Here is a 23,817-nt window from a genome sequence, read left to right as displayed (position 1 = left end):
GAGTGCCATGCATACATACCTACAATTAATGATCTTGGTTTCATTCTCAATGGCGATGACAATCTTATGTGTCACCTAGGACGGTATGCAGACGACCTATCGTTCAGTAACGTTAAACAAACAGTACCAATTTAAGCATTTGCCATCTGCCGAGACATTCACTCTCCCAGCCCCGGCCAGTATCTCCACCGATGAAACAATGAAACGTGCCGCTATAGTGGATGGTTCTTTGCATCCAGTGTTATGGTCTTCGGACTGAAGGGATTAATCCCACGCTGTACGACTATACGTGGTGATCGCTATGATTTCAGCGGAAATAGTTCCTACATCGGATGGAAGAGCTGATCCACTGTGACCTCAATGCATCTTCACATGGAAAATGCGCCATAAGCGTTGCGTGAACGAGAGTAAAGACACACTCGCAGCATCAACCCAAAAATATTGGCAATTATACCCGAAACTGTTGTCACGTAGGTCTGCTGGCTGGCCAGACAACAGAGATAGAAAGACCAACTGCATGCATGCGACAATAATGGCTCTGGTTAAGTGTCAAAGACTGAAAAGTTCCCAGACTAAGAGCAGGTGTTTTGAGACCAATCTTCCATCCAGTTAATTAGGGTCTTCTTTAGACTAGGCCAGACCTCAGCTCATTAAGCTGAGAAAGGAAAAAAAGAATTGAGGCACACCCGATTTGAACGGATAACCTTTCGATCTGGAGTCGAACGCGCTACCGTTGCGCCAGCGCCCCAACTGGTTGAAATTTTCTGACATAGTAAATTTTATCAATCAAAAACAGGTAATGTGCACCAATCTCATGTATGTTTTTTGAACATAGGTTTCTGACTAGTTTCTCGCTCGAGCTCTATCCCATAGACTTAATATTTCTGGTATAGGGTATCCGAAAGTATTTTCAATCCAATTTAGGTACACTACTCAGCTTTCCAGTGGCCTTTCAGATAGCGTCCGTTGCGGTTGTACTATATCGTATTATGGAAATATATAGCAAAGTATGGACTATATTTTACTCTGTTCGCTACACTCGTCTTGAGAAGGAATGACCATGTGGATCGGCATCTTATCATTAAGAAGCTTACCCTGGTGGAAATCAAAGGTCAAGAAACCAGTCTACAGCCCCCTCTCAACAGCATCAGCCATACCTCCAAGTGTATCAAACTTCCAATCATAAACTGTATCCTTCAAGTTCCCCATCAAAGCTCCTGGCCTTTCAATCCAAGAAGACTTAAGCCCCATCTTCTTCGCAGGATGATGATCATGGAATTGGCTCTGCGCCGTCTGCAGCACCTGTTCCGCCTCGACCCCAAACTGATCCTTAACAGCCTTCAGCATATGTTCAAAATTAGCCAGTTCAGGCTTATACGATCCCACATCTTGCGCCGTAATAATCAAATCAAATGGAAACCCCTGCAAGCTGCCAGCGTTGGTCTTCTGGAACGACTCCCGGTCCACATTTGAAAGCACGACCAGCTTGTAGTGTTTCGACAGACGCTTCAGCGCCTCCACGGTATCCGGGAATGCAGGCCACTGGCCGACTGATTCGCCGAATTGGTTGCTTTCTTCTGTGGTGGGCGGGTTAAGGCCCAGGCGGGAGGCAAGTTGCGGGTGGATTGTGGAGAGAAGTTGTGAGTAGGGCATGCCTGGGGTTTTGGTTTGTTGGGCTTTCTCGAGCTTCTGGTAGAGCCTGAGGTAGCTTTCTCGTGTTATTTGCGCGTTGTTTGCGGTTAGGGTTGGTTGGATTGCGTTCCAGACGCCAGTTTCCCAGTCGATTAGGGTACCATAGACGTCGAAGGAGAGGAGACGGTAGTTGGTGAGTTTGGACATGGCGGTTTGTCTTGGGGTTTTTGATTTTGGAAGAATGATAGAACGATATTAGTAGTTGGATGACTTCATGTTGTCCCTTTCGTGGTGAGGGTTTATATGACATGTGTATAGTCTTTGGCCCGGGTGCGGTTACCCGGCCGGAATTCACTGCAGGGAAATATTGCCTCAACTCCCGGCTCGGGTGTTGGTGTGTATCAAACAGCTAGCCGTTGTCTCATTATTCGAAGATGACTTGTATCATGGGTTACTGGAAGCAGACTCCCCGTCCGGACAAGGAGAAGAACTCGGAAAGCTGTCAGGGTCGATGTTTCAGATAAAAGCCGACTACACAAGCCCCCTTTCTATGTAGATTCAATCAGGGCGAGCAAAACATCCACTTTACACATATTAGTGTATCTCCAAGTCTCAAAATGACGGTCACTTCCGAGCCATCCTTACCTTCTATGCAGACGACAGTTCCCGGTCCGTTAACTAATGCTACTAAGTCGAAACTGGATGTCATTTTTGATGCCCGAACCCCGCAGATGGTTATTGACTATGACAAAAGCTCTGGAAGCTAGTAAGTTTAATTTTTGATACTCAACCATATGAACAGTTGTGACTTATGCCCCCTAGTTTAGTCGACATAGATGGTAACACCTAGCTCGATGTGTACGCTCAGATTGCCTCAATCCTCGTGGGATACAACAACCCCACGCTGGTGAAAGCCGCACAATCACCAGCAATGATTTCAACACTGGTTAATCGTCCAGCCATTGGCAACTTCCCCTCTCAGCAGTGGTTTAATCTGTTACGCGATGGCCCCATGCGCGCGGCTCCACCCGGATGCACCCAGGTTTTCACAGCACAGTCGGGGTCTGAGGCCAACGAGCTAGCCTTCAAGGCCGCATTCATGGCCTATCGCCGGAAGCAAAGAGGAGTTGCACCTTGGTCCGAGCATGAGCAGGAATCTGCCATGAGGGACCAAACTCCCGGATCCCCTGATCTGGCTATCCTCAGCTTCGAGAACTCTTTCCACGGCCGTGGATTCGCTAGTCTGTCTACTACTTGCTCCAAACCAGTACACAAAATTGATATTCCGTCTTTCAAGTGGCCCCGGGCTTCTTTTCCTCAACTGAAATACCCTCTGGAAGAACACGAAGGGGAGAACCGTCGCGAATAAGAGCGTTGTCTGCACGAGATTGAGCACGTCATTGATTCGTGGCACTGCCCTGTGGCTGGGATCATCGTTGAGCCAATTCAGAGTGAAGGTGGTGATAACCATGCCTCGCCGGAGATTTTCTAGGGCTTGCAGGCTATTACAAAGGCTCGTGGAACTTAACTGATTGTTGACGAGGCCCAGACAGGCTTCGGTGGTACGGGCAAATTCTGGGGCCATGAGCGTTGGAATCTTTCCGCCCCTGCTGATATCGTGACTTTCTCTAAGAAGGCACAGACTGCGGGCTACTTCTTCAGTGACAACTCTCTTCGTCCTGATAGATCTTACCGGCAATTTATACGTAAGACTGAGTCCGGCTTCATAGTGTTTGGACGAGACAACTGACTGATGGATCTTTTAGGTGGATGGGTGATGTTGCGCGTGTAATCATGTGTAATGCAGTGATTGACGAGATACTCAGCGAAAATCTAGTAGAAAAGACAGTAAGTTCATCTTACTTAGCTTTACGTCGCGCTCTGACATTTCCAGGCTCGCGTGGGTGAACCTCTTCATGAGAGGTTTGCTACTCCGGCCACGAGATATCTAGATTTCATATAGAACCTTCGCGGCAAGGGCAAGGGAACTTATCTTGCTTGACACCCTCGACTCCAGTACCTTGCTAAAGGAAATGCGCAATCTCGGAATTAACATTGGAAGCTGCCGTGTATCAATTATTAACTGCGTCCGGTGCTTATCTTCTGAAAAGAGCATATTTCCCCGTTGATAGAGGCGTTTGAGAAGGCTTTCACGAAGCTGGGAAGGTTATAAGCTTATATGAGCATACACATATAGCATTCTGAGAGTCTCTTAGTTTGAGGTACTCTGTCCCCCAGATTTAGTGATGGTATATCTTTTTCTGCCAATACTATATTACGCACAACTCGGGAAATGCAAGCACGGTTCGTATGGCATTGCTCGCTAAGTTCTGTAGACTGTTGACTAGTTGTCCGTCACTCAGACTTTGTCGGCTTTCTTAAATATAGAAGATTATCATTGGAGCTTGATGGATCATGATAGATATGCGCATGATCTGTGATCATAAACCTAATGCCTAGAACTAGGCTCAACCACATTTCTACTTCGAGCAACTTGGTGAACACTCAATCCGAGTATAGCCGGCATATTCAATGGCAATCTGATGCCATCTGCGCTTCTTGGTGCAATGATCTAAACAGTCTTCCTGCTATAATACCCTAAGCTAATTCTAGCTAACTAGTATTTATCTATACTTCAGCTAAAACCAAGAATATTGTGAGGTGTCTTGAGGTATAAGGCGACAGGTATCTACGCTCTAGAAATGGAAATAGATTAATTTGCTATAGAATATAATACATATTCTTAAACAAGTTTAGCAACCTGTTGGGGCGCTGGCGCAACGGTAGCGCGTTCGACTCCAGATCGAAAGGTTATCCGTTCAAATCGGGTGTGCCTCAATTCTTTTTTTCCCCTTTCCCGCCCTGCCTTGTAAACTATGTTACTACTATGTGACGATATTAAAGATTGTACATACAGTGTTTGTACTATCCAGTATCTTTTCCTTACAAAACTTTGCTATGACAGGTACAGTTGCTAGCAATTTCTGCCTGAAAATACGTACTCCATCCTCTTTAACCCGGGTACATGCACCCGAGCCCTAGTTCCTTGTTCTGGTACATACCAGAAGTACATAAAGAAGATGCAATGCAAACAAACTTAGACGGAAAAACACAATAGATACTCCCAAATGAAACAAGATATAGAGAAGAACAACAATATCACCAACAATAACTGGAGACAACCTGATCGTAACGTATATAGAAAGACTCAATACTTATGAATATTCCCCTCCACCTGAATCTTCTCCGTGTCACCGAGGCGCTTGAGGTTGGGATGGTAGGTGCTAATATGGATATCATTAACAATGTGGTAGCTCCGTAAGTGACCTTTATCTGGTGACTCAAGTGGAACTTCTGCTAACCAAGTCAAACAGATTCGGTGGTGTCAAGGAGAGCGGGTTTGGAAGAGAGGGAAGCAAGTATGGAATCGATGAGTTCACCCACGTCAAGACCATTACACTCGGAGGTCTAGCGTAATCGTCGTTGGAAATATCTCTATCTACTATATATCGGGTTGAAGGGTAAATAGCACAGCATTCAAAAATGGTATATGTCCATATATTGACATATCTAAACGATGTATTCCAGTCCATAAGTGATTGCATACCCTCACGCTACCAAAAAAAAAAGTTACTCAAACCAACAAGCATCTACAACTTCTTATACTCATCCAACAACCCAGTAGTCCATCAATGGAGCTACGGCACACCCTTCCATACTTAACAACCGACAGGGTCTCTGTCTCCCACTGCTAAAGCATCGTAATATCCTCCAGCGGATTATCAAGCGCCAAAAGACCCGTAAAAACACCTTCTTAACCTGTCCTAGCATAGGCTAATTCATCATACAAGCTGGATTGATAGTGGCACTCCTCAAACTGTCTAAAGATGGTAGCACCTGTGCGCATATCCCAAACTCCCTCGACTGGGTCGACTAATCTAGTATTGACCAGTAGGATCGAGGGTGATTCCTTCTTAGGGATCCAGGGCTTTACAAAGTTGGCAGACACCGACATGTTGACTAGCAAGATTGCACTGGTAGTACGTATACATATCACCTCTCACGCTCCTTTGTTTGGCCTAATGGTAGCTGGCGTCAAATACACAGGATTTTGGTTCCAGATGAAAATGAAGGGTCTACTACCCCAAGAAAGTCTGTCATCTCCATCTGGCATGTTCACCTCCATTTCATAAGTATCTCTGTGTCGTTAGATATCAAGGGACAGAGCTCATATACCCGACAGTTATAGTCCAATCAGTCGCACCTTCGTGACGTGGCACCGACCTAATAGATATGGCCGAATACGACATGAGATATAACCTTGACAAGGGATTGCCGCGAGGGATTCATACAGAGCAAAGACGTAGGCCATCTCAAACGTCTAATGCTATCCTCATATGCCGCCGTCAAATGGGAGCATTCGGGTTTGGAGGGAACGCTGGTAGTGATAAGTCATCAGGCCATAGCATGGTTGGCAAGTTTTCGCCAAACTGCATCCCTGTTTCTGGAAAAGATGCAAAAGCTCCAAGCTCCTGGGGAAAGGAAGAAAAGAATCCGTCAAAAGATCCGGTTGGCAATTGTGCATTTTCGAGCACAATGTGTTCAGATTCGTCTCCTACATTGGATGGAGGGGTCTCGGATTGCCATAGCATAGCCCAGCGCCTAAACTGGTTGTATCCGACGCCCGATTCACCAGAGGCTGTGTCTTCATTTTCTGTTCGGTTGTCCAGACGCTGGGCTGCGCGCTCAAGCGCCTCGATAACTGCCACTTCTGAACGAGCTGACTGAAGGCCAACACACATCCGGCGTATCAGACCCATGCCTTGCGTAAGTGCTCCACGCAGCCGCCCCGTTCGTGTATTCAAGCTCTGGGCGATAATAGCCAAGAGCGCCGCACGGCAGGAGCTAAATTCAGTATACGAAACTCGTGCTACACCGACAGTGTCCTGTAGTAATTGACATAGCTCGACGATTCGGAGCGCAGCCTGAACGCAGTCAGAACACAACATTGCACCGGTATCTACGGCTGAGTCGGAGCCGCCCTCAGCAGAGGCCAATGAGCTTGGCGTGCCGGCAAGAATCAGGGGACGGCCCAGGTACATGATTATGGTAGCGTATGTCAGTTCCAAGTGGACATTATAGCGGAAAAGCGGCTTGGAGGGATCAAGGTCCCGGCAGTGCACATCTTCGGGCAGGGTGGCCCACCAGCTCTTGAGTTCATCGCGTACATGTAGGAGCTGCTTAAGATAGATCTGATGTAGCTCCCCAGGACAATTTCGCAGCCGGGATCTAGATATCCGATAAAAGAGGTCAGCAGATGGAACAACTTGGTTAGAGAATTGGTTCCTTACATGATGGGTGCAACTTTCGCAAGCTGCTCAGTCAGCTGGAGAGTGGCAGTGAGATTGGGTAGATTTGTGACTCGGCCCGAGGGACGCAATTCGGGTATGTCTTTAGGCATGTCACAGTCTATTTCAGTTGGGGACACGGAGACTGGGCGTCCGTGAAGGATGCTGATCCGTCTATGTATGGTAAACAGTTAGAATAGAGATAACAGCTAGCGTTATTGTGCTCTCCCTCACCTATCCAGTGCGTACGCAGACCACCAAAGACGATTACGCAATTCAATCGTGCGTGCATCTAGACTTTCCTCTCCAAACTGACGGTGCATACCATTCTGGATAGCCATTTTTATGGCAAGTCCAAGGTAAGTGTAGGCAAGACCGGAGGTATCAATTGGCATTGTATAAACCCCGAATAACAAAAACGCCTGGACAGTTTCGACAGAGGCGGTGGTAATAAGATCGGGGATTAGGCGGCACGAGAATCTATAGAGCGCGAGACCAATGGTATCATCAGGTAGGTGATCTTCACCGGACATACTCTGCAAGTATGGGGGTCGGCTGGCATGCATGTAAGCGAACTGAGTCCCAGATGCGAACGTCATAAAAAGGGTACAGATCCAGCCAGCGTCGTTGATATCTAGATACCGATCCTCGGTATAATAGTAGTCTAACTTCTGCCGGAATTCTGTTTCGTCGAAATAGTAATAATTCGTCTGGGTATATTCGAGGAATGTTTCCAACAAGAATTCTGCAATATGTCGCGGCGGGAAATACTTTCTCGCTGAAGCAACAATTGAACTAGGAGACTGAAGACCAGTTGCACGGAAAGGATCATGAGCCGTGTGAGAGTCTCCAGTCTGAATACGGTAGTCAGCATACATAATGTATTAGGATATGGAGCAAATGAACCGTACCGTGCTGTCGTCGGGATCGTTTCCCAGACTTTGTAATTTTCGGCGGATCATCCGTGAGAAATTCCAATGAGAGAATTCCCCAGAGTAGACTGTACACGGGGTCTAGGTAAGATACTCGGCATCTGGAGAGAAAAGCTACGTCCACCATGACTTACTCATCGTACTGGTGGAAAGCGGATGAATGGAATAGAGCTCACTCGGCCCTGGCGCTAGGGTGGAAGGCTTCCTTGAGCTTACTCGGTCCCTCTCCAGAGCATCCGCTACGAATTGAAGATTTGATTGCTCGAATGAAATATCGCCCATGAAATGGCGCACTATCCTTTCGAGACATCGCTCCTTATTTGGGTCCCGTTGTGGGGAGGTGCTGGCTCTATAATGTAAGTTGAGACATCCACCAGCTTTCTGACAAACTATTGCTTCGCCATACCTTGTGGCGCCATTACTGGCTGGTTGCGCAGGGGCCTGGCTGTACTGACAGTTTCTGTTGTACCGTTGGCATCGCAAGCAAGGCATCCCGCCCTGACCTGGAACAATCAGCAAGTGTAGCAAAGAAAATAGGTAATAAACGAAGTCTATACATTTCTCTTTGTGATATCTGCATGGGTTGCATCTAACAGGAAGGTGAATTGTTAGCTTTTACATATAGAGCATGTGCGCCTTTTAGTCGAAATTTAGCTGAATACTTACGCTCGTGCGGTCCTCTTCCGCAAAGCGTCGGGAACCCTCGGTCGTCTCCGGCGGCCAATCGGCCTGCTATTCTGAGGCTCTGTCATCACTTTGATACGGTACTAGTAGCCTGACCCTGAGATAGGGCATCAATGTGGTCTATAGGCATTGCTAAGGGAATAACACTGATGAAGAGTGCGGAAGAGAAGACGATAGTGTGGGGAAAGCAGTGGAAATTAAGGTCCTTTACTCTTTTGGGGTTAGCGCCGATATGTGCATCTTGGAAGTACTACTACTACTAGTAGTACTGAATGCGGACATCAACTACTATCACGACGGTTTCTTTTAACGCTCGAAAAGCTAATCCCGGTCTTATAATTGGATTGATTGTATCAATCAGTCCGAGATAGGGTTAGTGGTGTTTCCAAAAAGAACAGTTCCAATTCGGGGGTAGATCTGCCTACTTCTTGAGTCTTCAGCCCTAACTCCCCTTCTGTTCGGTGACAGATGTTCTAGAAGCTGGCTGTTGGGTAAATTACTAGTAGAAGCCCAACGAAGCAGGAAGGGCTGCCAGTTACTTGCAGACAATTGTGCACCTAGCCTTATTGACTAAGATTGGACAAAGTGGAACCAGGGGATCCGCACAGAGATCGGTAGATGATCAATAGATCAGAGGTGTATTACAAGCAGCACCAAAAAGCTAAATACAGAATAAAAGCTGGGTATATTATTCGTGCAGGGCATCTTTTCTGACCTTCCAGAATTCAGCCCGGCCAGCGACAAAAAAAAAGGGTTTTGTATCATCAACGCCGAAAAGTAGCATTGGGCTCACGCCTTGTTCGTGCTGTCATTTTCAGAGCTGTCCTTTTCCAACTCCTTATGAGCGTGGCTCAGCACACTAGCCCGGCGCACAGCCTCATCCTCCACATCATCCAGCGTATGCAAGAGCTCACCATGCTTGCCATACATGTGAGGCTCTTCATTCGCAATACGCACGACCGAAAAGATGCTCTTCGTCTTTCGGAAGATGCGGTCCATTTCTTCCAGCGACCGACGGGTTGTCTCCGGATAGAAGAAGAATACAACCGGAACGATGAATGCGTTACTGTGGTTGGTCAGTACGAAGGAGCTGACTGCAGAGACTACAGGGAAGACTTACATAACGGCGAAGATAATGTAGGTTTGGTAGTCAATGTTATCGAAAGCAACAGGGGTGATCATAACGACGAGGAAGTTGAAGATCCAGTTCGATGATGTCGCCAGGGCGTTGGCTGGAGCACGAATCTTCAAAGGCACGATCTCGGCAGGATACAGCCAGGTCATTCCCAGCCAGCCGATGGCAAAGAAGGTGTTGAACACAAATAGGAAGACAATACAAGCGATGTTGGCTTCCGAGGTTTTGAGACTAGCTGTGATGGCTAGGATGATCATTGAGACTGACATGCCCGCGGCACCGAAAAGCATCAGTGTCCGGCGGCCGAATTTTTCGATCGTGAACACCGCAATCCAAGAGGCGATGAAATACTCGGTTCCATTGCACGCCGCAATCAATCGAGAGTTGATTAGGGTCATACCCATCTGCTCTTCCAACACAACTGGGATATAGTATGTGATCAAATTGATGCCGGAAATCTGCTGGAACATCTGGTTGACATAGGCCAGCACGGTGCGGTGGAAATGACGGTCTTCGCCCATGGTAAACATATCCTTAAACGAACCCTTAGCCATCTCCAAAACGGTCGCCTTGATAGCTGTGAACTCAGTCTGCAAGAATGTCGGATCGGTTCCATCGCCCAACAAAGCCCCCAGGACTTCTTTCGCCTCATCCTCCTTGCCCTTAAGCACAAGCCAGCGGGGAGATTCGGGAAGGAACATGACAAAAGCCAGGATGATGGCGGCAAAGAAGATCTGGAAAGCCAGTGGGAAACGCCAGGCGACCTCACTGGGGTCGGCAAAGAGCAAACCGAAGTCGATCCAGTAACTAATAGTAATACCACAAGTGATCATAGCGCCCTCGATCATGACCAGCTTACCACGATGATTGGATTTGCAGCACTCAGACTGCCAGGTGGGCACGGTGGATGTGTTCATGCCGTTTCCTAGCAATACAATATTAGCTGAGACTTTTCTCCTGGTGCCTTCCGCTACTTACCGAATCCAGTCACCAGACGTCCAACGATCAGTTGAGGCAGCTGGTACGCGGTACACTGCAACAGTGCTCCAATGACCATGATGAAGGAACCGAGAAAGATAGTTTTACGTCGACCAAGCCAATTCCCAATCCAAATTGTCGGGATAGATCCCGCAAAACATCCTAAGTTGTACGCAGCAACAACAATACCTGCGGTTCAGTTCATTAGCTTCAGCGGCTTCGTACCCCAGGGAATAGAAAAGGTGCAACTTACCTTGGCGAGTAGATTGGGTACTCTGTTCGGCCTGGGTGAGACTATCATAGTACTCACCACTGGTAGCAATGGTGGGGAAATATTTGATGAAGGACTGAAGGGTCAAAAGACCACCGGTGACACCCTGATCGTAACCGAATAGTAGAAAGTCCATACCAGCAATAACACCGATGGCGATTTGCAGGGCGTTGCCCTGAAGGCCCAAATACCTGCGACCCATCCTGGATCCTGTGATTGTTGCCCTCCTAACGAATTGGACTAGATTCCCACACGGGACGAGACTGCTTCAGGGTGAGCGTGGATGGAAAGTGCCAGTCTCATGCGATAGTGAAGGGGAGATCTAAGGGGATAGAAAGGGAAGAGAAGGATGCATTAACGCAAGAGTAAATCGGGATAAAAAAGAAAGGAAGATCAGCAGGATGGTGACAGCAGGGGAGTTGAACGGGGTTTATAAAAGTGAGGCAAAGGACTGGGGGAAGGCATGGCTACTGGGACTAAATACTCATAACCATAATAATAATAATAATAAATTCATTAATTTTTTATTTATTTATTTATTTTTATTTTTTTTTATAAAAAAAAAAAGAAAATAGAATAAAAAAGGATGAGGGTGAAATCCCATAAATTCTAAATCGAATTTAAAGTTCCACGCATCAGACGGTACTGCACAGACATACATAACATTCAATGATACTTACCACTGCAATATTGGGGTCGCATGGCCTCAGACTAAGAAAAAGTACAGGTTCCTTGGGGTTAACGGGGTCCAAGGTTGCATGTTTTGGTATCGCAAACGATCGAAGACTCCTTACAATCCGTCCCATGATTGGGCTACCGGTAATGATTGCGATGGATGAGAATCTCCACCCAGGTGCCAATCTCTCTCTGGATCGAGGTAGTAGTCTCGCATTAGTACCAATTTCCCCGTCTTTCTCTCCAGGCTTTTGACTGTCGCTCTCCATCCTCCACACCACATTTCCATTGGTTGAACCGGAGGCCCCAAAAGGGAAGAGAACTGGATCCGAATCCCCACATAGGATGACTTCCAGGCACCTTTAACGGCCCCAACGTCGGGGTTTTCTCTCACACCATCACTTTCATGTTTGAAGCAAAGTATTCTGGAGTATGACGATGGTGGTCGTTGGGCGACACTCCACAAAAGAGTCGATCGGCGGGGGCTAAACGGGTGGGCGAATAAGTGAACAGAAACGCGGAGAGTAAAAACGACGCATTTGCTACTCTACTTTTTTTGCTGCTCCACTCCGCCCAATGCCGTCATGGCGTTAGCATTGCAGGTTGGTGTGGGCTTTTCTGTCTAACCTGTTTTGGATAATCCGACGGGATGGTCTCTTTCCTGTTTCTATAATTCTTTTTCTTTTTTCCATTTCCTCTTACACTTTCTTTCGGGTCCTCCGTGCACGAGATATCCAACATGAATCATTTCCTTTTGCTTTTTCCATGGATAAAAATAAAGCTCGGCTCAATGGTTATACGCGGGCTCAATTCTCCGGCCACCATAATACTTAGCTGCTGTAGTAAAAGATCGCCACTGGTCTCCTTTTCTCCTTTTGCCTTTCACTCTATTTACGCGGTGCGAGGGATTAGATCCCGTCTCCGGTTCGGGGTTCCTGCCCTACGCGCATCGTATCAACCGCTATTGATGTACTTTGTATTACTAGATTTCGCGCGGCTCGCGTGGTCGAGAACAGGAGACACAGATAGTACTAGAGCTATAGAGAACATGATTCGTATCTTAGTGGGAAAAAAGAGGGTCCATCCATCGTCATCGCTCCGCTCACCTCACTTGACCTGCTCGGCCGGTTACTTAGGAATCCGGGGAGTTTGGAGTCTCCGGATTTTGCAAAGAGGGGCCTGCTACTCGGCCCTATCCGCCAGCTCACGGCCCTCACCCTTACTTCTGACGCCTCGATCCGCCACAGTGATATCGAGCCTATTCAAATATTACCGATCCCGTGGCGCTTATTGTTCATCCTTCATTTAATTTTGTTATTAATATCGAAAGCTTCTGCCTTACTTACAAATCCGGTGAGGGGACCTGGTTGTTTGATGCCTGGATGCAATTCCGTAAGATTATCGTTCGATGGGGTTCCGTCCCAGCGACTAGCGGTACAGTACTTATCCAGGTTGGTCGACTTTTCCTCGTAGTATCATGAGTGTCAGGTAAAACTGGCATCTTCTACTAGTAGGTACTACCTCGCTAAGTCAGTCAATCCAATCAGGTGGCACCGACGAAGAGTTCCCCACTCCCACGGCGAAATGAACGGGAGTCGTCTGATTGAATCAGAGAATCGTACAAAAGAAAGCAATCAGCCAACCACCGGTGAAGAATATTTGCGATGTTTGGTTGGGGGATTTTATTATTTTATTTTGTCGTTAGTTTGAAGAAAGACCAAGAGATACAAGATGTTGTGTATATCTCTTTTATCCTTTTCTTTGTTTTTACCTTTTTCTTTGTCCAGTGATACAGGCCGAAGCCTGCCGAAAGCATCCCAACTTTAAATCAACCCGGCCCGGAGAAACCCTCTCCGGAATGATCCTAGCCATGACCGAGAGGCTAAACCACCGAAGGATCGGCCTAAGGCTGCCATGAAAAGGTAACAGCCTGTTGTTTGATGCCACCCGTCTCGGCGCGCTCTCAAGCCCTTCCCAGACGAGATCAATTTAGAATCCTAGCAAAGCCAAGTACCACCAAGCAACAGTCAAGACTCGTGAATAACCGTGCCCAGAGAAAGCTAAGAATTTCTTAAAATGACTCTCAGTAGACGATTCCCGAAGCCAGGTTCGAGGTTTGAACTGGCAATATGATACCACGGATCTCGTATAGAGTTCGCCTCCTCTTTCAGCCGCCATTGTTTTGTCCTAAGGTTCTGCCAGGCGGCCGTCACGTTCCCAAAGGGCGTTGGGCTTGTGCACCTCACTGGGCGTGCCCCATATGGACCTCGCGTTGAAAGGCTTTCAGCCAACCAGCTGAGATCTTCTCCAACCTGGATCCAGTTAGTTGTTATTACCTGCGGATCGCTTCCCCGTTTTCTCCCCATTCTGGCTTTCGCCCCTCTTGAAACGTGCACTGCCTCTCCACAGTCGTTCGGCTCTGTCCGAACTGTTTTTCTACGATGCTTCTGACATCCAGACCTCCAGACGTCCTCTCGGATTACCTATTCGGGCATTTCCGTTCGTTCCATACCCTTACACTGGAAATTATATTCGTGAGGAAGCCGAGACAACCATATCAATGGCCACCCTGCAGTTTGGTTCATAGGGGTTACCCCAGGGCATTCTCATCTGTCATGGGGCTCCAAATCCATGCTTCTTACCTGTTTTCCTTTATTTCGCGTAGTACGGAAAAAGAGGAAGATATTCCCAGATTCCCATTCCAAGACGATCCGTAACTCGCCTGACGCAACGCCCACATCCAATCTGACATGCCGATCGCAGATACAACTAGATGCATTGCACACACGGCACGATAGGGCGTATATGCATACCTACATTAATTAATATTATCGAGCAGGCAGCCAAGAAGTCATTATTCTCGCTACCAGGTCAACTGCAACTATCCCCAACGGGTGGATCAACTCAGCAGACGGAATCAGCTCATACCACCTGCATGTTACATACTGTGCAGAGGGCGGACCGAGTTCCTAAATCCAATGAGCGTGTCAACCGGAAAATATATTGACCCATAGTTACCTAGTGACAGATGGTGTGAGTGGGTGGGTTACCACTAGACTGAACGAAGGGGAAGTACTAGGAAGGAGGTACCCATTGGCGCGGTCCTTCTTGGCTGGCATTAGTATGTATGTTTTGCTTAGGAGAAAACATTTGAACTGTAGTGTACTGTGTTGTTGGGTTCGGGATGCGCACAGGGCTTGGAAGCACGAACCTCTGCATCTCAATTACTTATATAGGCAATTGCTACGCCGTCGGTACATGAATTCTGTCGGGATAGAATATGATGGTGGCGGTCATATGCGGACGGGTAAGTTCAAATTGACGGGGAAGATTGAGAATTGGGTTGGGGTCATTATGGGGAACCGTCACGGGCCAGTCTCCTATGGCCGGCGTGCGTCCGAAGAAGCCGAGGCAATTTGATATTAGCGTTGCTGAATCGCCGATGCGATGTACCTTGATATGTTGAATGAGTAGTTAAAAGAAGATTGTTTCATTAAATTTGAATTGAAGTAGTATGATATGCTCAGGGCTATGTATCGTCTATCGGCGAAGTAAGGGTATTCATCAGCTTTAAATAAAGAGATTGAACTAGTAATCTATACGACGATTCAACGTCAACAATAAATCTACTATACCAAAACAAGGATTGATTGAAGGACAACAGACAAGACAACTCGTATGAATCGAGAGAGGCTCATGGAAGCAAGGACGGACATCCTGAAAAAGCATCCCGTCAACAAGGTTACCATACCGGATCAACTCCCGATAAACGGCAAGAGAAGCACAAGCACCCCTTGCATGTTTGTCGCTACACCGCAGAACATATCAACAATGTACAAAAACAAGCTCGTATTACTACTGTGCAATCTTGTAGATCATTTCCGCGACCTCCACCGTGAAGATGTTAATCAAATACAGTGCGCAGTGTACATGTCCATGAAATCAGTTCATTCAAGAACCGGCCGTTACAAGTATGTACATACGTCGCCTATAGTTCAGACTCAAGACCACATAAAAACTATTCAAACCACAAATAGAACTCAAATGGCTACAAACCTGTACACCACCATCACATAGCTCACAACTCCATTTAACAACATGCACTTACCCCTTACATCACAGCCATCGCATCTCACATTCCGATGCTGATCCCCGTGGAGCAAGATACGAGAATGCTGCATATTTACATAGACACATACATAACCACCACGTTTGTCCCACGTTGTTTGGCTGCCCGATTCGAAGAATGTTCTCGGGATGCCTGAATGCGGACTGCAAGGGATGCTTCCAGCTTTGTTTTCGGCTTGCCCAGCCCGTCTTGGGTCGTATTGGTTGGGCTGTCTTTACACGTAGACTACAGGTGTTGTTTTTATTTTATTTCTCATTCTTACCTGTCTACTTGGTACTTTGTCGAGGTATTGTCGTTTTTATCCAAATTTATGGTGGTTCTGGTTTATTGAATGGGATGTTGCTGACGTCTATTTTCGGTTTCGGGATTTGTGTCTCGTGAACTGACTCGGTTCCTTTGATGGGTGCAGAAACAAAAGTTCGGGCAAGGGCCGATGTTTGGTTTTACACTATCTCCGCGTAAGTTTACCTGGCTATGGAATTCCCAATCATCCGATCAGAGTTAATGATGGCCTACGAAGCATACTTGAACCGCATAATAGCCCTACGCTACTAAAGCATACACTGTACATAGTAGTACCGGAATGCAAAGGACTAATGATGGAGATGAAATTTTTTTGTAGCAGTGCATTCAAACTTCATTAATTCCCGAGGCAAACAGATAATGGAATCATTCCGTCGTGAGACAGAAGTGGTTCCTTTTCCCGATTGTATCCCGGTCCGTGTGAGAGACTTGTCTTCCCGGCCCCGCCGGTCGAATTTAGCGTTACTACAATGCTCCATAAATCGCACCGAATTAGACCGAGAATGGACAAAGCTCGAGGAAATCCTGGAGCAGACTACACGGGGACGATCCATGCACGTGCGGTGACATCAGACATCGTCTCAAACGATCACTCCGACTCACGCCATGCTCTGACCGGCACGCTGGACGTCTACCAACCTGGTTTCCATCCGCCTTCTTCGGCAGCCACAGCCTCCGAATGGTCGGCCATCCCGATGCTATCGGTAGGCCACCCGCCATCTGCGGCCGCGTTCTGATTGCCATTATTTTCCAAACCTGGGTTGTCGCCCATACCGGTATCATTGTCTGCGGCACTAGGGCAGCGCTTGACAGTGTGGCCCACTGAGTACTTGATATTAACATGGCTGTTCAGAAATATTATCGTAGATCAACCTACTTTGACCGCAATTGTTGCATTTGACCTTTGACCAGTCCCTCTTCTTCGGACAATCGCGGCTGAAATGGCCAACTAACACTCGTATTAGTTTGGGGCCCTAGATGAGATGGAACATCAATTCTAACCCTCATCACAGTTACGGCAAGTCACGGTTGAAATGTCACGGGGCTTATCACAGTCTCGTGCAATGTGATCCTCGGATCTGTTCTGTTAGATCGTCGTCATAGGCCAGAGCCAAAAAGGAAAAAGACAGAGAAGTGAGGCCTTGGAGGGGTGGGGATCGTACTTACCCGCAGTTACGACAGGTTCTCGGGGCAGGGGCCTGTGGACAATCCTTCGCAAAATGACCGACTGAATGTGCATATCAGCATGTAGGCATGTTTAAACATGGGCTGAATTGTATCACCTTCATTGCAACGCTTACACTCAACACCCTCTGCGGAGCGAGGGTTAGGGCATTCGGCTGCTTTATGCTCAGAGGATCTACACACGGTCAGCAACACAACCATGCATTCGAACAGAGAAAGGTCGTACCCGCAGTTACGGCAAGCGAATCTATCGCGGCGAGGCTCAGTGCAGTCACGGGCACGGTGTCCGACAGCGCTGCAGTTGACACACTTCACTTCAACACGCTCATGAATCACATGCTCCTCCTTGCAGCCACGCGCAGTATGACCCATTTCTTTAGTCTTTAGCTATCTGCCTTCCTAGAGATGCGAGAGTATGAATTACCTCCACAGTTTGAGCACTTTGGGATTTCTCGATCATAAGGGATACCGGCATCTTCCAAACGCTCAAGGTTCTCTTCAATAGACCCAGGCCAACGCTCTTTGAGATTGGCACGCTGGGGCTTCGGACTGTAGTAAAACCCAACGACATACTTGCAGTCCAGCTTGCCTTGAAGATTGATCACACTGATACAGTCACCAACGGGCTTTTCCTGTTTTCAAACGTGCAATTAGCACTCAGAAACGATAAAAGTAGGAGCCATGAGTACTACTAACCATGGCAATGAGGTAAAAATTAAGGCTGTCCTGACGCATCTTCTTTTCAATATCAACGAAAGTCGCATCAGGGATTGCCTTGGAGTAGATCTTCAAAGCCTGTCTTCCCGTAAGTTCCTAGAACATATGAGAAGAAACAATAATGTCGAAGAGAAGCATACTTCGCGGAAGTCCTCAAGATCCCTCTCCTCACTGGCCTTCTGCATAGCTGCCCAGGCCTCCTCTGGAAGCTTGTCTGGTATGTTGTTCAGGTCGAACTTGCGGTTCTCCTTACAATCAATGGTTCTATGACCTTTGTAGCCATAGGTTAATCTTTCTCGTGCAAATAACAATCGTCATTGTCTTACCTTCCATTTTGCAGTTCTTGCACACATCAGGAGGTCTCTCAGGGCACTGAGCAGCAGGATGGCCTTCCTGGCTGCAGACGCGGCAAGTGCCTTTGAAAACACGAGGCTTACTACATTCTGTTTTGCTGTGACTGCAGCTTATTTTAGCAATAGCGAACCTTTCAATCGTCATGTTGCTTACCCTTCCTCACCGCAGTTGAAGCAGGCCATGCCCTTACGGGGCTCAGGGCAGTTACGTGCAAAATGACCATCGCTTCCACAGCTGTACATTCATTAGTAAATGGAAAAGAGGGCCATTGAAGCTAACCTACTTGCGGCATCTGTTGTCATCATTCTGTTCATTCCCAGCAGAAGTAGTCTCCCAGGCATCGCCATCAGAGCCAGCATCTTTGAAGTTTCCGGATGGGTTGGCATTCTCGTCATTGTAGGCCGCTATCTATATGTCAGCCTCGAGGAGTAATATAAAGAGTCAATGCATTGAGCAAAACAGGAAAATGGGCAAAGACATGATGCATGATTAGGATTACACTCATGACCATGAACACCTACCAGTACCACCGCCATTATCCCACCCAGCCGCTCCATCATCAGCATTCCACTCACCCATCTTTTCCGTATGTGGACGCTTATCACCTTAAAGGGCCTGAGATTATAAGTGGAGGATATCAGTAGGGTTTCATGGAACAAAATCATGAGATGCGTAAACAATACGTGTGTAGATGGAGAGTGAATCTCCATAGCAGTGAAGGGTCTGTTGTTTGGTCTACTAGCATGGGAGACAGTGTGAGATTCAGGAGGATACTCACCTGAAAGTTGCTTTTTGTGGGGTAGCAGTATCAGAAGGTTTCGCACACCCAAGAAAGGAAGAAGAAGCTATCAAGCACAGAGGTTTGAAAGAGGATACAGGAAGAAGAGGGAGAAGAGGGAGAAGAGGGAGAAGAGGGAGAGGGTAGAAGCCGACAACAAACAACAGAAATCATTCACTGTTTGACTTGGGTCACATGTCCTAACTAACACAGTACCAGCTTCTCTAGCAGAGCAAATAGTCTTCTTTCTTTAATACTTTTTAATGGAAATCCTCAACATTTTCAACGTTATATATGTGCATGTGGGTACTGATGTCAACCTGATTTGATTTCCATATTCCAATATGCCTGTTTAAGATGGATGAGACACGCCCAGGCAATATTTCTATGGCCCTCCTTCCATGCTGTACATTTCTCTCAGATATCAGTCTACTCTGGTATATACTGACCTTGTGCGTGTCTATCCAATCCTTCAACCCTAATGCACTCCTTCTTTTCCTAAACGCACCTGCTTGTTTTGTATAGTGTTCCTATTGTGCTCGGTGAAGAGATCAAAGAAGAGACCGGTAACAACTGGGCAGATGCAAGTATACTTTGCGGCTTTCCCATGGAGAATATTACTATACGACGCTCTAAGTAGATCTTAGGCTCAGCAACAGGGATCTCATACACGTGCGCAGTTGCGCTAAGCAGGCTGAGTCTCATCGAGAACGCCACCTTTGTATAACAAAGGCATCATACTAGCCCAATAGCTCTGACAAAAATAATGCAAAAGCATGCATCGAGGTGAAGTTGAAGGTGGCTTTTGTCATCTTAATATATAAAGGCTATTGAAGGACAAACGGCGGTCGGTGCTGCAATAATTGAGAACATTTACTATCTTAAACATTGGTAAGTACGACATTGATAACAGTTTCCATTGGTATCATGGCCTTCCTCAGAGGCACGGTCATGGACGATAATTATTTGATAAGGAATACACGAATGCACCCGTGCTTGGTTGATACAAGGACGATCTTGCTATCCAGAAGCCATGAACCGGACTTGACTCATGCTGACTGTTAGTTGACTTTACTTTCAGCAGTACCTCGTGAGCTACAGTTGGCAGTAGTGCTACCAAGCTCCAAAGGTCGCCATGAAGGCGAACTATACCAGGAAAGCAAGCATTGTACAGTGGATGGATCAGGTATCAAAAGTAGCAGATGGGAAGTACAACCGCCTGGTGCAGGGCTTCATCCATGTGAAACGATCATGCCTCGAATGGACCATTAAGTTCGGAGAATTACTTAATAGCTTCTCAGACAAACAACGGCTTTTGAGACTATTGTTGATCTTTTGAACTGCAGAAAAAGTTTTCTTAAAAGTTCACCGGTTGGCTCACCGATCTCCCCGTCTTGTCGTTGTCGTCACTTGGCGCTCACTGAAGCCAAAGCTGGGTAATGAAGGGACCCGACATCGGATTGAAGCTATCTGAATGAGTCATTTTGTTTTTTTTTTTTTTTTTTTCGACTTCTTATATTCGTGCCTCTCCACAATCTCTGCCATTTACATTCTTCTAATTCGATTAACGTTTGGACTTCGGGTTGATTGATTTATGCTTCTGCGTTCCGAGCTTCTCATTGGTGGATCTGCTTTTTTTCCCCTTCTTTCCGCCGAGCATCGGATGGATTGAGTCGAGAACATTTTTCCCTACTCTGGGACTGCTTCGTTCAACCTGCTCTTCTTCAATTCCTGTTGAACTTCAACTCCAGATATATTGTCACCACTGCTGAATATCCTTAGGCCACCTGCAACCAGACGATCAAAGCACGAGACGGGTATTCTATTACTGCCCCACAATCGGCACCTCGGGTTCAAATTAAAGTTGGATATTAAATCCATATCAAATCCAAGCTATTGAGCTATCGATAATAATTCTATCAATCACTTCCAGCGTCGAACCCCTCTTTTTAATTAAGCAACCAGACCAATTAAAAACAATACCCACAATGAGTCTTCTTCGTTAGGTATGTCTCTTTTTCATCCACTATTGAGTTGACTCTGGGGCCCGATATGAGCCATGGGAGCTACACCACCACAGCCGAGGATATGCGAAAGCTCACGGGTTAATCCGTGTGTTGCATATTCATTCTGCCGCAAATCTCAGACTGCAAATGAAAAAGGGGGGAAAGAAAAAAAACATAATTCTCACTTTAATTTCATTGTTAGGGCTGATTGCGAACGAATCAAGAAAAGCACTCGGGGAACTTTCCGGTCTAGTCAATCAAAAAGTTTCTTGTCGGCGTGCGGGGTTGTTTCCCGACACCATTTGCGGAGTTTTAATCCTGCTTTCGTTGTTGCTGCTTAAATTTCTATTTACCTCCAAACTTTTTTTTTTTTACGGCGTCCCATTCTATCCTCAACCCGAGATAGAACTTCGTTTGTGGGTGGCGTCGTTGGTGCTGCAGGATCATATCAGATTGCAGTATCATAGGTCAGCATGTCTTTAGTTCAATCGCGACCCCCATCCGAGGACATGGGTAAACATCCTGATAGTGGAGATATCCGTGAGCAGTTTAGCAACAGCCGCGACGATGGGGAATCGGGCAGCGAGCCAGATATTGCCGACATCGAGCGCATTTACAGGTATGCCCTCTCCCTCTCATCGGGGAGTAAAAAAGAAAAAAGTAAAAAAGATGCATCTAACAGAATTCTAGGAAGCTGGATTTTCGCATCATCCCTGCCTTCTGGGTTCTTTATTTCCTCTGCGCAGCCGTCCGGTCCAATGTTTCACTCGCCCAAACGATGAATATAGATACCAATCACACTATTTTCGATGTTTTGCACGTAAACGACCACCAAGTCTCGACCGCTCTCGCCTTATTCTACGTGTGCTATGTCCTTTTCGACCTGCCGTCGAATCTAATCATGTCCAGACTCAGTCCACATGTCTGGATGAGTCGCATTGTCATCACTGTCGGCATCATTGGCACCTGCATGACTGCCATGAAAGCCGCCTGGAGTTTCTAGTATGTCACCGACACTCCTTAGAGCTCTACCTCTGATGTTCCAACATCTAAGGCTATCCATGATGCGATAACTAACTTAACCTAGTCTTCTCCGTCTACTCCTTGGTATCGTCATCGCGGGCATGTGGCCCGGCATGGCCTACTACCTGACCCTCTTTTACCCTCCGTCTCGAACAGGGAAGCGGATTGGCCAATACTACACAGCAGCACAGCTTTCCGCCGCAGCTGTCGGCCTGGTCTCGGCCGGATTCCAAAAGATGGACGGTGTCCGAGGCTACGTCGGGTTTCAGTGGATGTTCCTGGTATGGGGTGTCATAACAATCGCCGTCGGCATTCTCCTCCTCTGGTGGCTCCCAGACCGACCCACACCTCCAGGCGAACAAGCCCCGAAGAAGAAATACCTACGGTGGTTCCCACGCAGTCCACCTGCGCTGACCGGCCGGGACGCTGAAATCCACTATCACGACCTGAAGCGCGTATACCACCGCTCGGCATGGACGCTCCAAGACCTCATCCGCGTGTTCCTCGATTGGCGCCTGTGGCCCCTCCTCATCATGTACTTCGGTGTAGTAGGCGTCGGTATCGGCGTCCAAAGCTACGCCACAGTAATCATCAAAGCCATAAACCCCAATCTCAGCGGAATCGACCTCAGTCTCCTCTCCGCCCCAATCTGGCTCGTAAGTGCCCTCCAACCAGCACCACAAACCCAATAATAACCGCATAACAATAAAACTAACCAAAAAATATTTCAACAGATGGACCTTGCCGCCATCCTACTCGTAACCCCCTTCTCAGACCGCTTCCACCACCACCGCGCCATCTTCTTCTCCGTCCCTGTCCTTCTCCAAATACTTGGCCTCCTCCTCACCACCTATGCCGGCACAGACACCAACTCCTGGCCCCGCTACGGCGGCCTCCTAATCGTCGGCTTCGGTCTCGGCCCCACAGTCCCCATAACCATGACCTGGACCACCGAGATCTTCCAACCCCGCCACGGCGAAGTCGGCGTCGCAGCCGCCTCTGCCATCGTCTCCGGCCTAGGCAACCTCGGCAGCATCGTAACGACATATGCCCTATACAACGGCTGGGCCGAGGACAGCGCGGCGCCCGGCCGTCTCAAGTTCCGGAAAAGCAATCTAGTCATGGTCGGCATTCTGTGCGGAAGTATCCTCGCCGCGGTGTTGATGCAGATCCTTGTCCGGGTGATTGACGGACGCAAGAGCGATGAGAATGACCCAGACAAGATCGTGGATGGTGCCGCTAGACGCGAGGCACAGCAGAGGGGTCTCGATGGATTGGGCTCGAGTGTATTTTCTCTTTTCAAGAAGAAGAGGAACAACTAACTAATCGGTCAATAATTTGCGTACATACACGAACACTATAAAGTATGTACGTTACATTTTCTCATCAGGGTTTACTGGCCTGACTAAATAGTCAGGCTGGGTTGACGTTTGGTATGATCCATTGGCAAAAACTAATACATGTATTTATACCTACATATCTACATCTCGTTAACATGATGTTAATTCTAATAGATAGATAGTTAGTCTAGACTATACTTACTAACGATACAAAATACAGCACATCGTGACAAAATCCCAACTCCGTGAACGTATAACTTGTGTCTTCACGACGAACTTGGTAATAATAATAATAATAATAATAATAATAATAATAATAATAATAAT

The 23,817-nt window shown here is 47.2% G+C and overlaps 7 protein-coding genes and 2 non-coding genes across 9 annotated transcripts; 4 read left to right on the top strand and 5 right to left on the bottom strand.

Moving 5' to 3' along the window:
- Positions 1-676: 676 nt before the first annotated feature.
- BDV38DRAFT_t203 lies at positions 677-748 on the bottom strand. The gene has a single exon. It is a non-coding gene; the product is annotated as a tRNA-Trp (tRNA).
- A 202-nt stretch (positions 749-950) lies between these two features.
- BDV38DRAFT_296150 (HAD-like domain-containing protein) lies at positions 951-1,898 on the bottom strand. The gene has a single exon (XM_032062868.1). The coding sequence runs from the start codon at positions 1,837-1,839 to the stop codon at positions 1,126-1,128; it is 714 nt and encodes a 237-aa protein (XP_031909293.1). The 5' UTR covers positions 1,840-1,898; the 3' UTR covers positions 951-1,125.
- Positions 1,899-2,249: 351 nt separating this feature from the next.
- Positions 2,250-3,679, top strand: BDV38DRAFT_296146 (pyridoxal phosphate-dependent transferase; the record flags this gene model as incomplete). Its single annotated transcript, XM_032062867.1, has 7 exons — positions 2,250-2,398; positions 2,455-2,471; positions 2,547-2,899; positions 3,005-3,092; positions 3,186-3,348; positions 3,399-3,480; positions 3,527-3,679. The coding sequence occupies 7 exons, from the start codon at positions 2,250-2,252 to the stop codon at positions 3,593-3,595; spliced, it is 921 nt and encodes a 306-aa protein (XP_031909292.1). The 3' UTR covers positions 3,596-3,679.
- Positions 3,680-4,398: 719 nt separating this feature from the next.
- BDV38DRAFT_t204 lies at positions 4,399-4,470 on the top strand. Its single transcript has one exon. It is a non-coding gene; the product is annotated as a tRNA-Trp (tRNA).
- A 1,568-nt stretch (positions 4,471-6,038) lies between these two features.
- BDV38DRAFT_274442 (Zn(II)2Cys6 transcription factor) lies at positions 6,039-8,664 on the bottom strand (the record flags this gene model as incomplete). Its single annotated transcript, XM_032057846.1, has 8 exons — positions 6,039-6,921; positions 6,984-7,154; positions 7,215-7,627; positions 7,892-7,980; positions 8,047-8,261; positions 8,319-8,415; positions 8,470-8,501; positions 8,579-8,664. 8 exons carry the CDS (start codon positions 8,662-8,664, stop codon positions 6,039-6,041), a joined length of 1,986 nt encoding a protein of 661 aa, XP_031909291.1.
- A 541-nt stretch (positions 8,665-9,205) lies between these two features.
- BDV38DRAFT_187634 (sugar porter family MFS transporter) lies at positions 9,206-11,277 on the bottom strand. Its single transcript, XM_032052202.1, has 4 exons — positions 10,963-11,277; positions 10,710-10,898; positions 9,717-10,656; positions 9,206-9,662 (listed from the first exon to the last, which is right to left on the bottom strand). Exons 1-4 carry the CDS (start codon positions 11,180-11,182, stop codon positions 9,386-9,388), a joined length of 1,626 nt encoding a protein of 541 aa, XP_031909290.1. The 5' UTR covers positions 11,183-11,277; the 3' UTR covers positions 9,206-9,385.
- An 882-nt stretch (positions 11,278-12,159) lies between these two features.
- Positions 12,160-13,048, top strand: BDV38DRAFT_187627 (uncharacterized protein). Its single transcript, XM_032052201.1, has one exon. It carries the CDS (start codon positions 12,395-12,397, stop codon positions 12,962-12,964), a length of 570 nt encoding a protein of 189 aa, XP_031909289.1. The 5' UTR covers positions 12,160-12,394; the 3' UTR covers positions 12,965-13,048.
- Positions 13,049-16,511: 3,463 nt separating this feature from the next.
- BDV38DRAFT_187587 (putative zinc knuckle transcription factor (CnjB)) lies at positions 16,512-17,948 on the bottom strand. The gene is made up of 5 exons (XM_032052200.1): positions 17,371-17,948; positions 17,255-17,315; positions 17,090-17,166; positions 16,965-17,036; positions 16,512-16,909 (listed from the first exon to the last, which is right to left on the bottom strand). The coding sequence occupies exons 1-5, from the start codon at positions 17,642-17,644 to the stop codon at positions 16,719-16,721; spliced, it is 675 nt and encodes a 224-aa protein (XP_031909288.1). The 5' UTR covers positions 17,645-17,948; the 3' UTR covers positions 16,512-16,718.
- Positions 17,949-21,600: 3,652 nt separating this feature from the next.
- BDV38DRAFT_274439 (putative MFS transporter) lies at positions 21,601-23,472 on the top strand (the record flags this gene model as incomplete). Its single annotated transcript, XM_032057845.1, has 4 exons — positions 21,601-21,746; positions 21,818-22,129; positions 22,215-22,806; positions 22,885-23,472. The coding sequence occupies 4 exons, from the start codon at positions 21,601-21,603 to the stop codon at positions 23,470-23,472; spliced, it is 1,638 nt and encodes a 545-aa protein (XP_031909287.1).
- Positions 23,473-23,817: the final 345 nt, after the last annotated feature.

Source organism: Aspergillus pseudotamarii, assembly GCF_009193445.1.
Source record: "Aspergillus pseudotamarii strain CBS 117625 unplaced genomic scaffold BDV38scaffold_69, whole genome shotgun sequence".
Lineage (NCBI taxonomy): Eukaryota > Fungi > Ascomycota > Eurotiomycetes > Eurotiales > Aspergillaceae > Aspergillus > Aspergillus pseudotamarii.
This window is presented reverse-complemented; position numbering and strand designations above follow the sequence as displayed.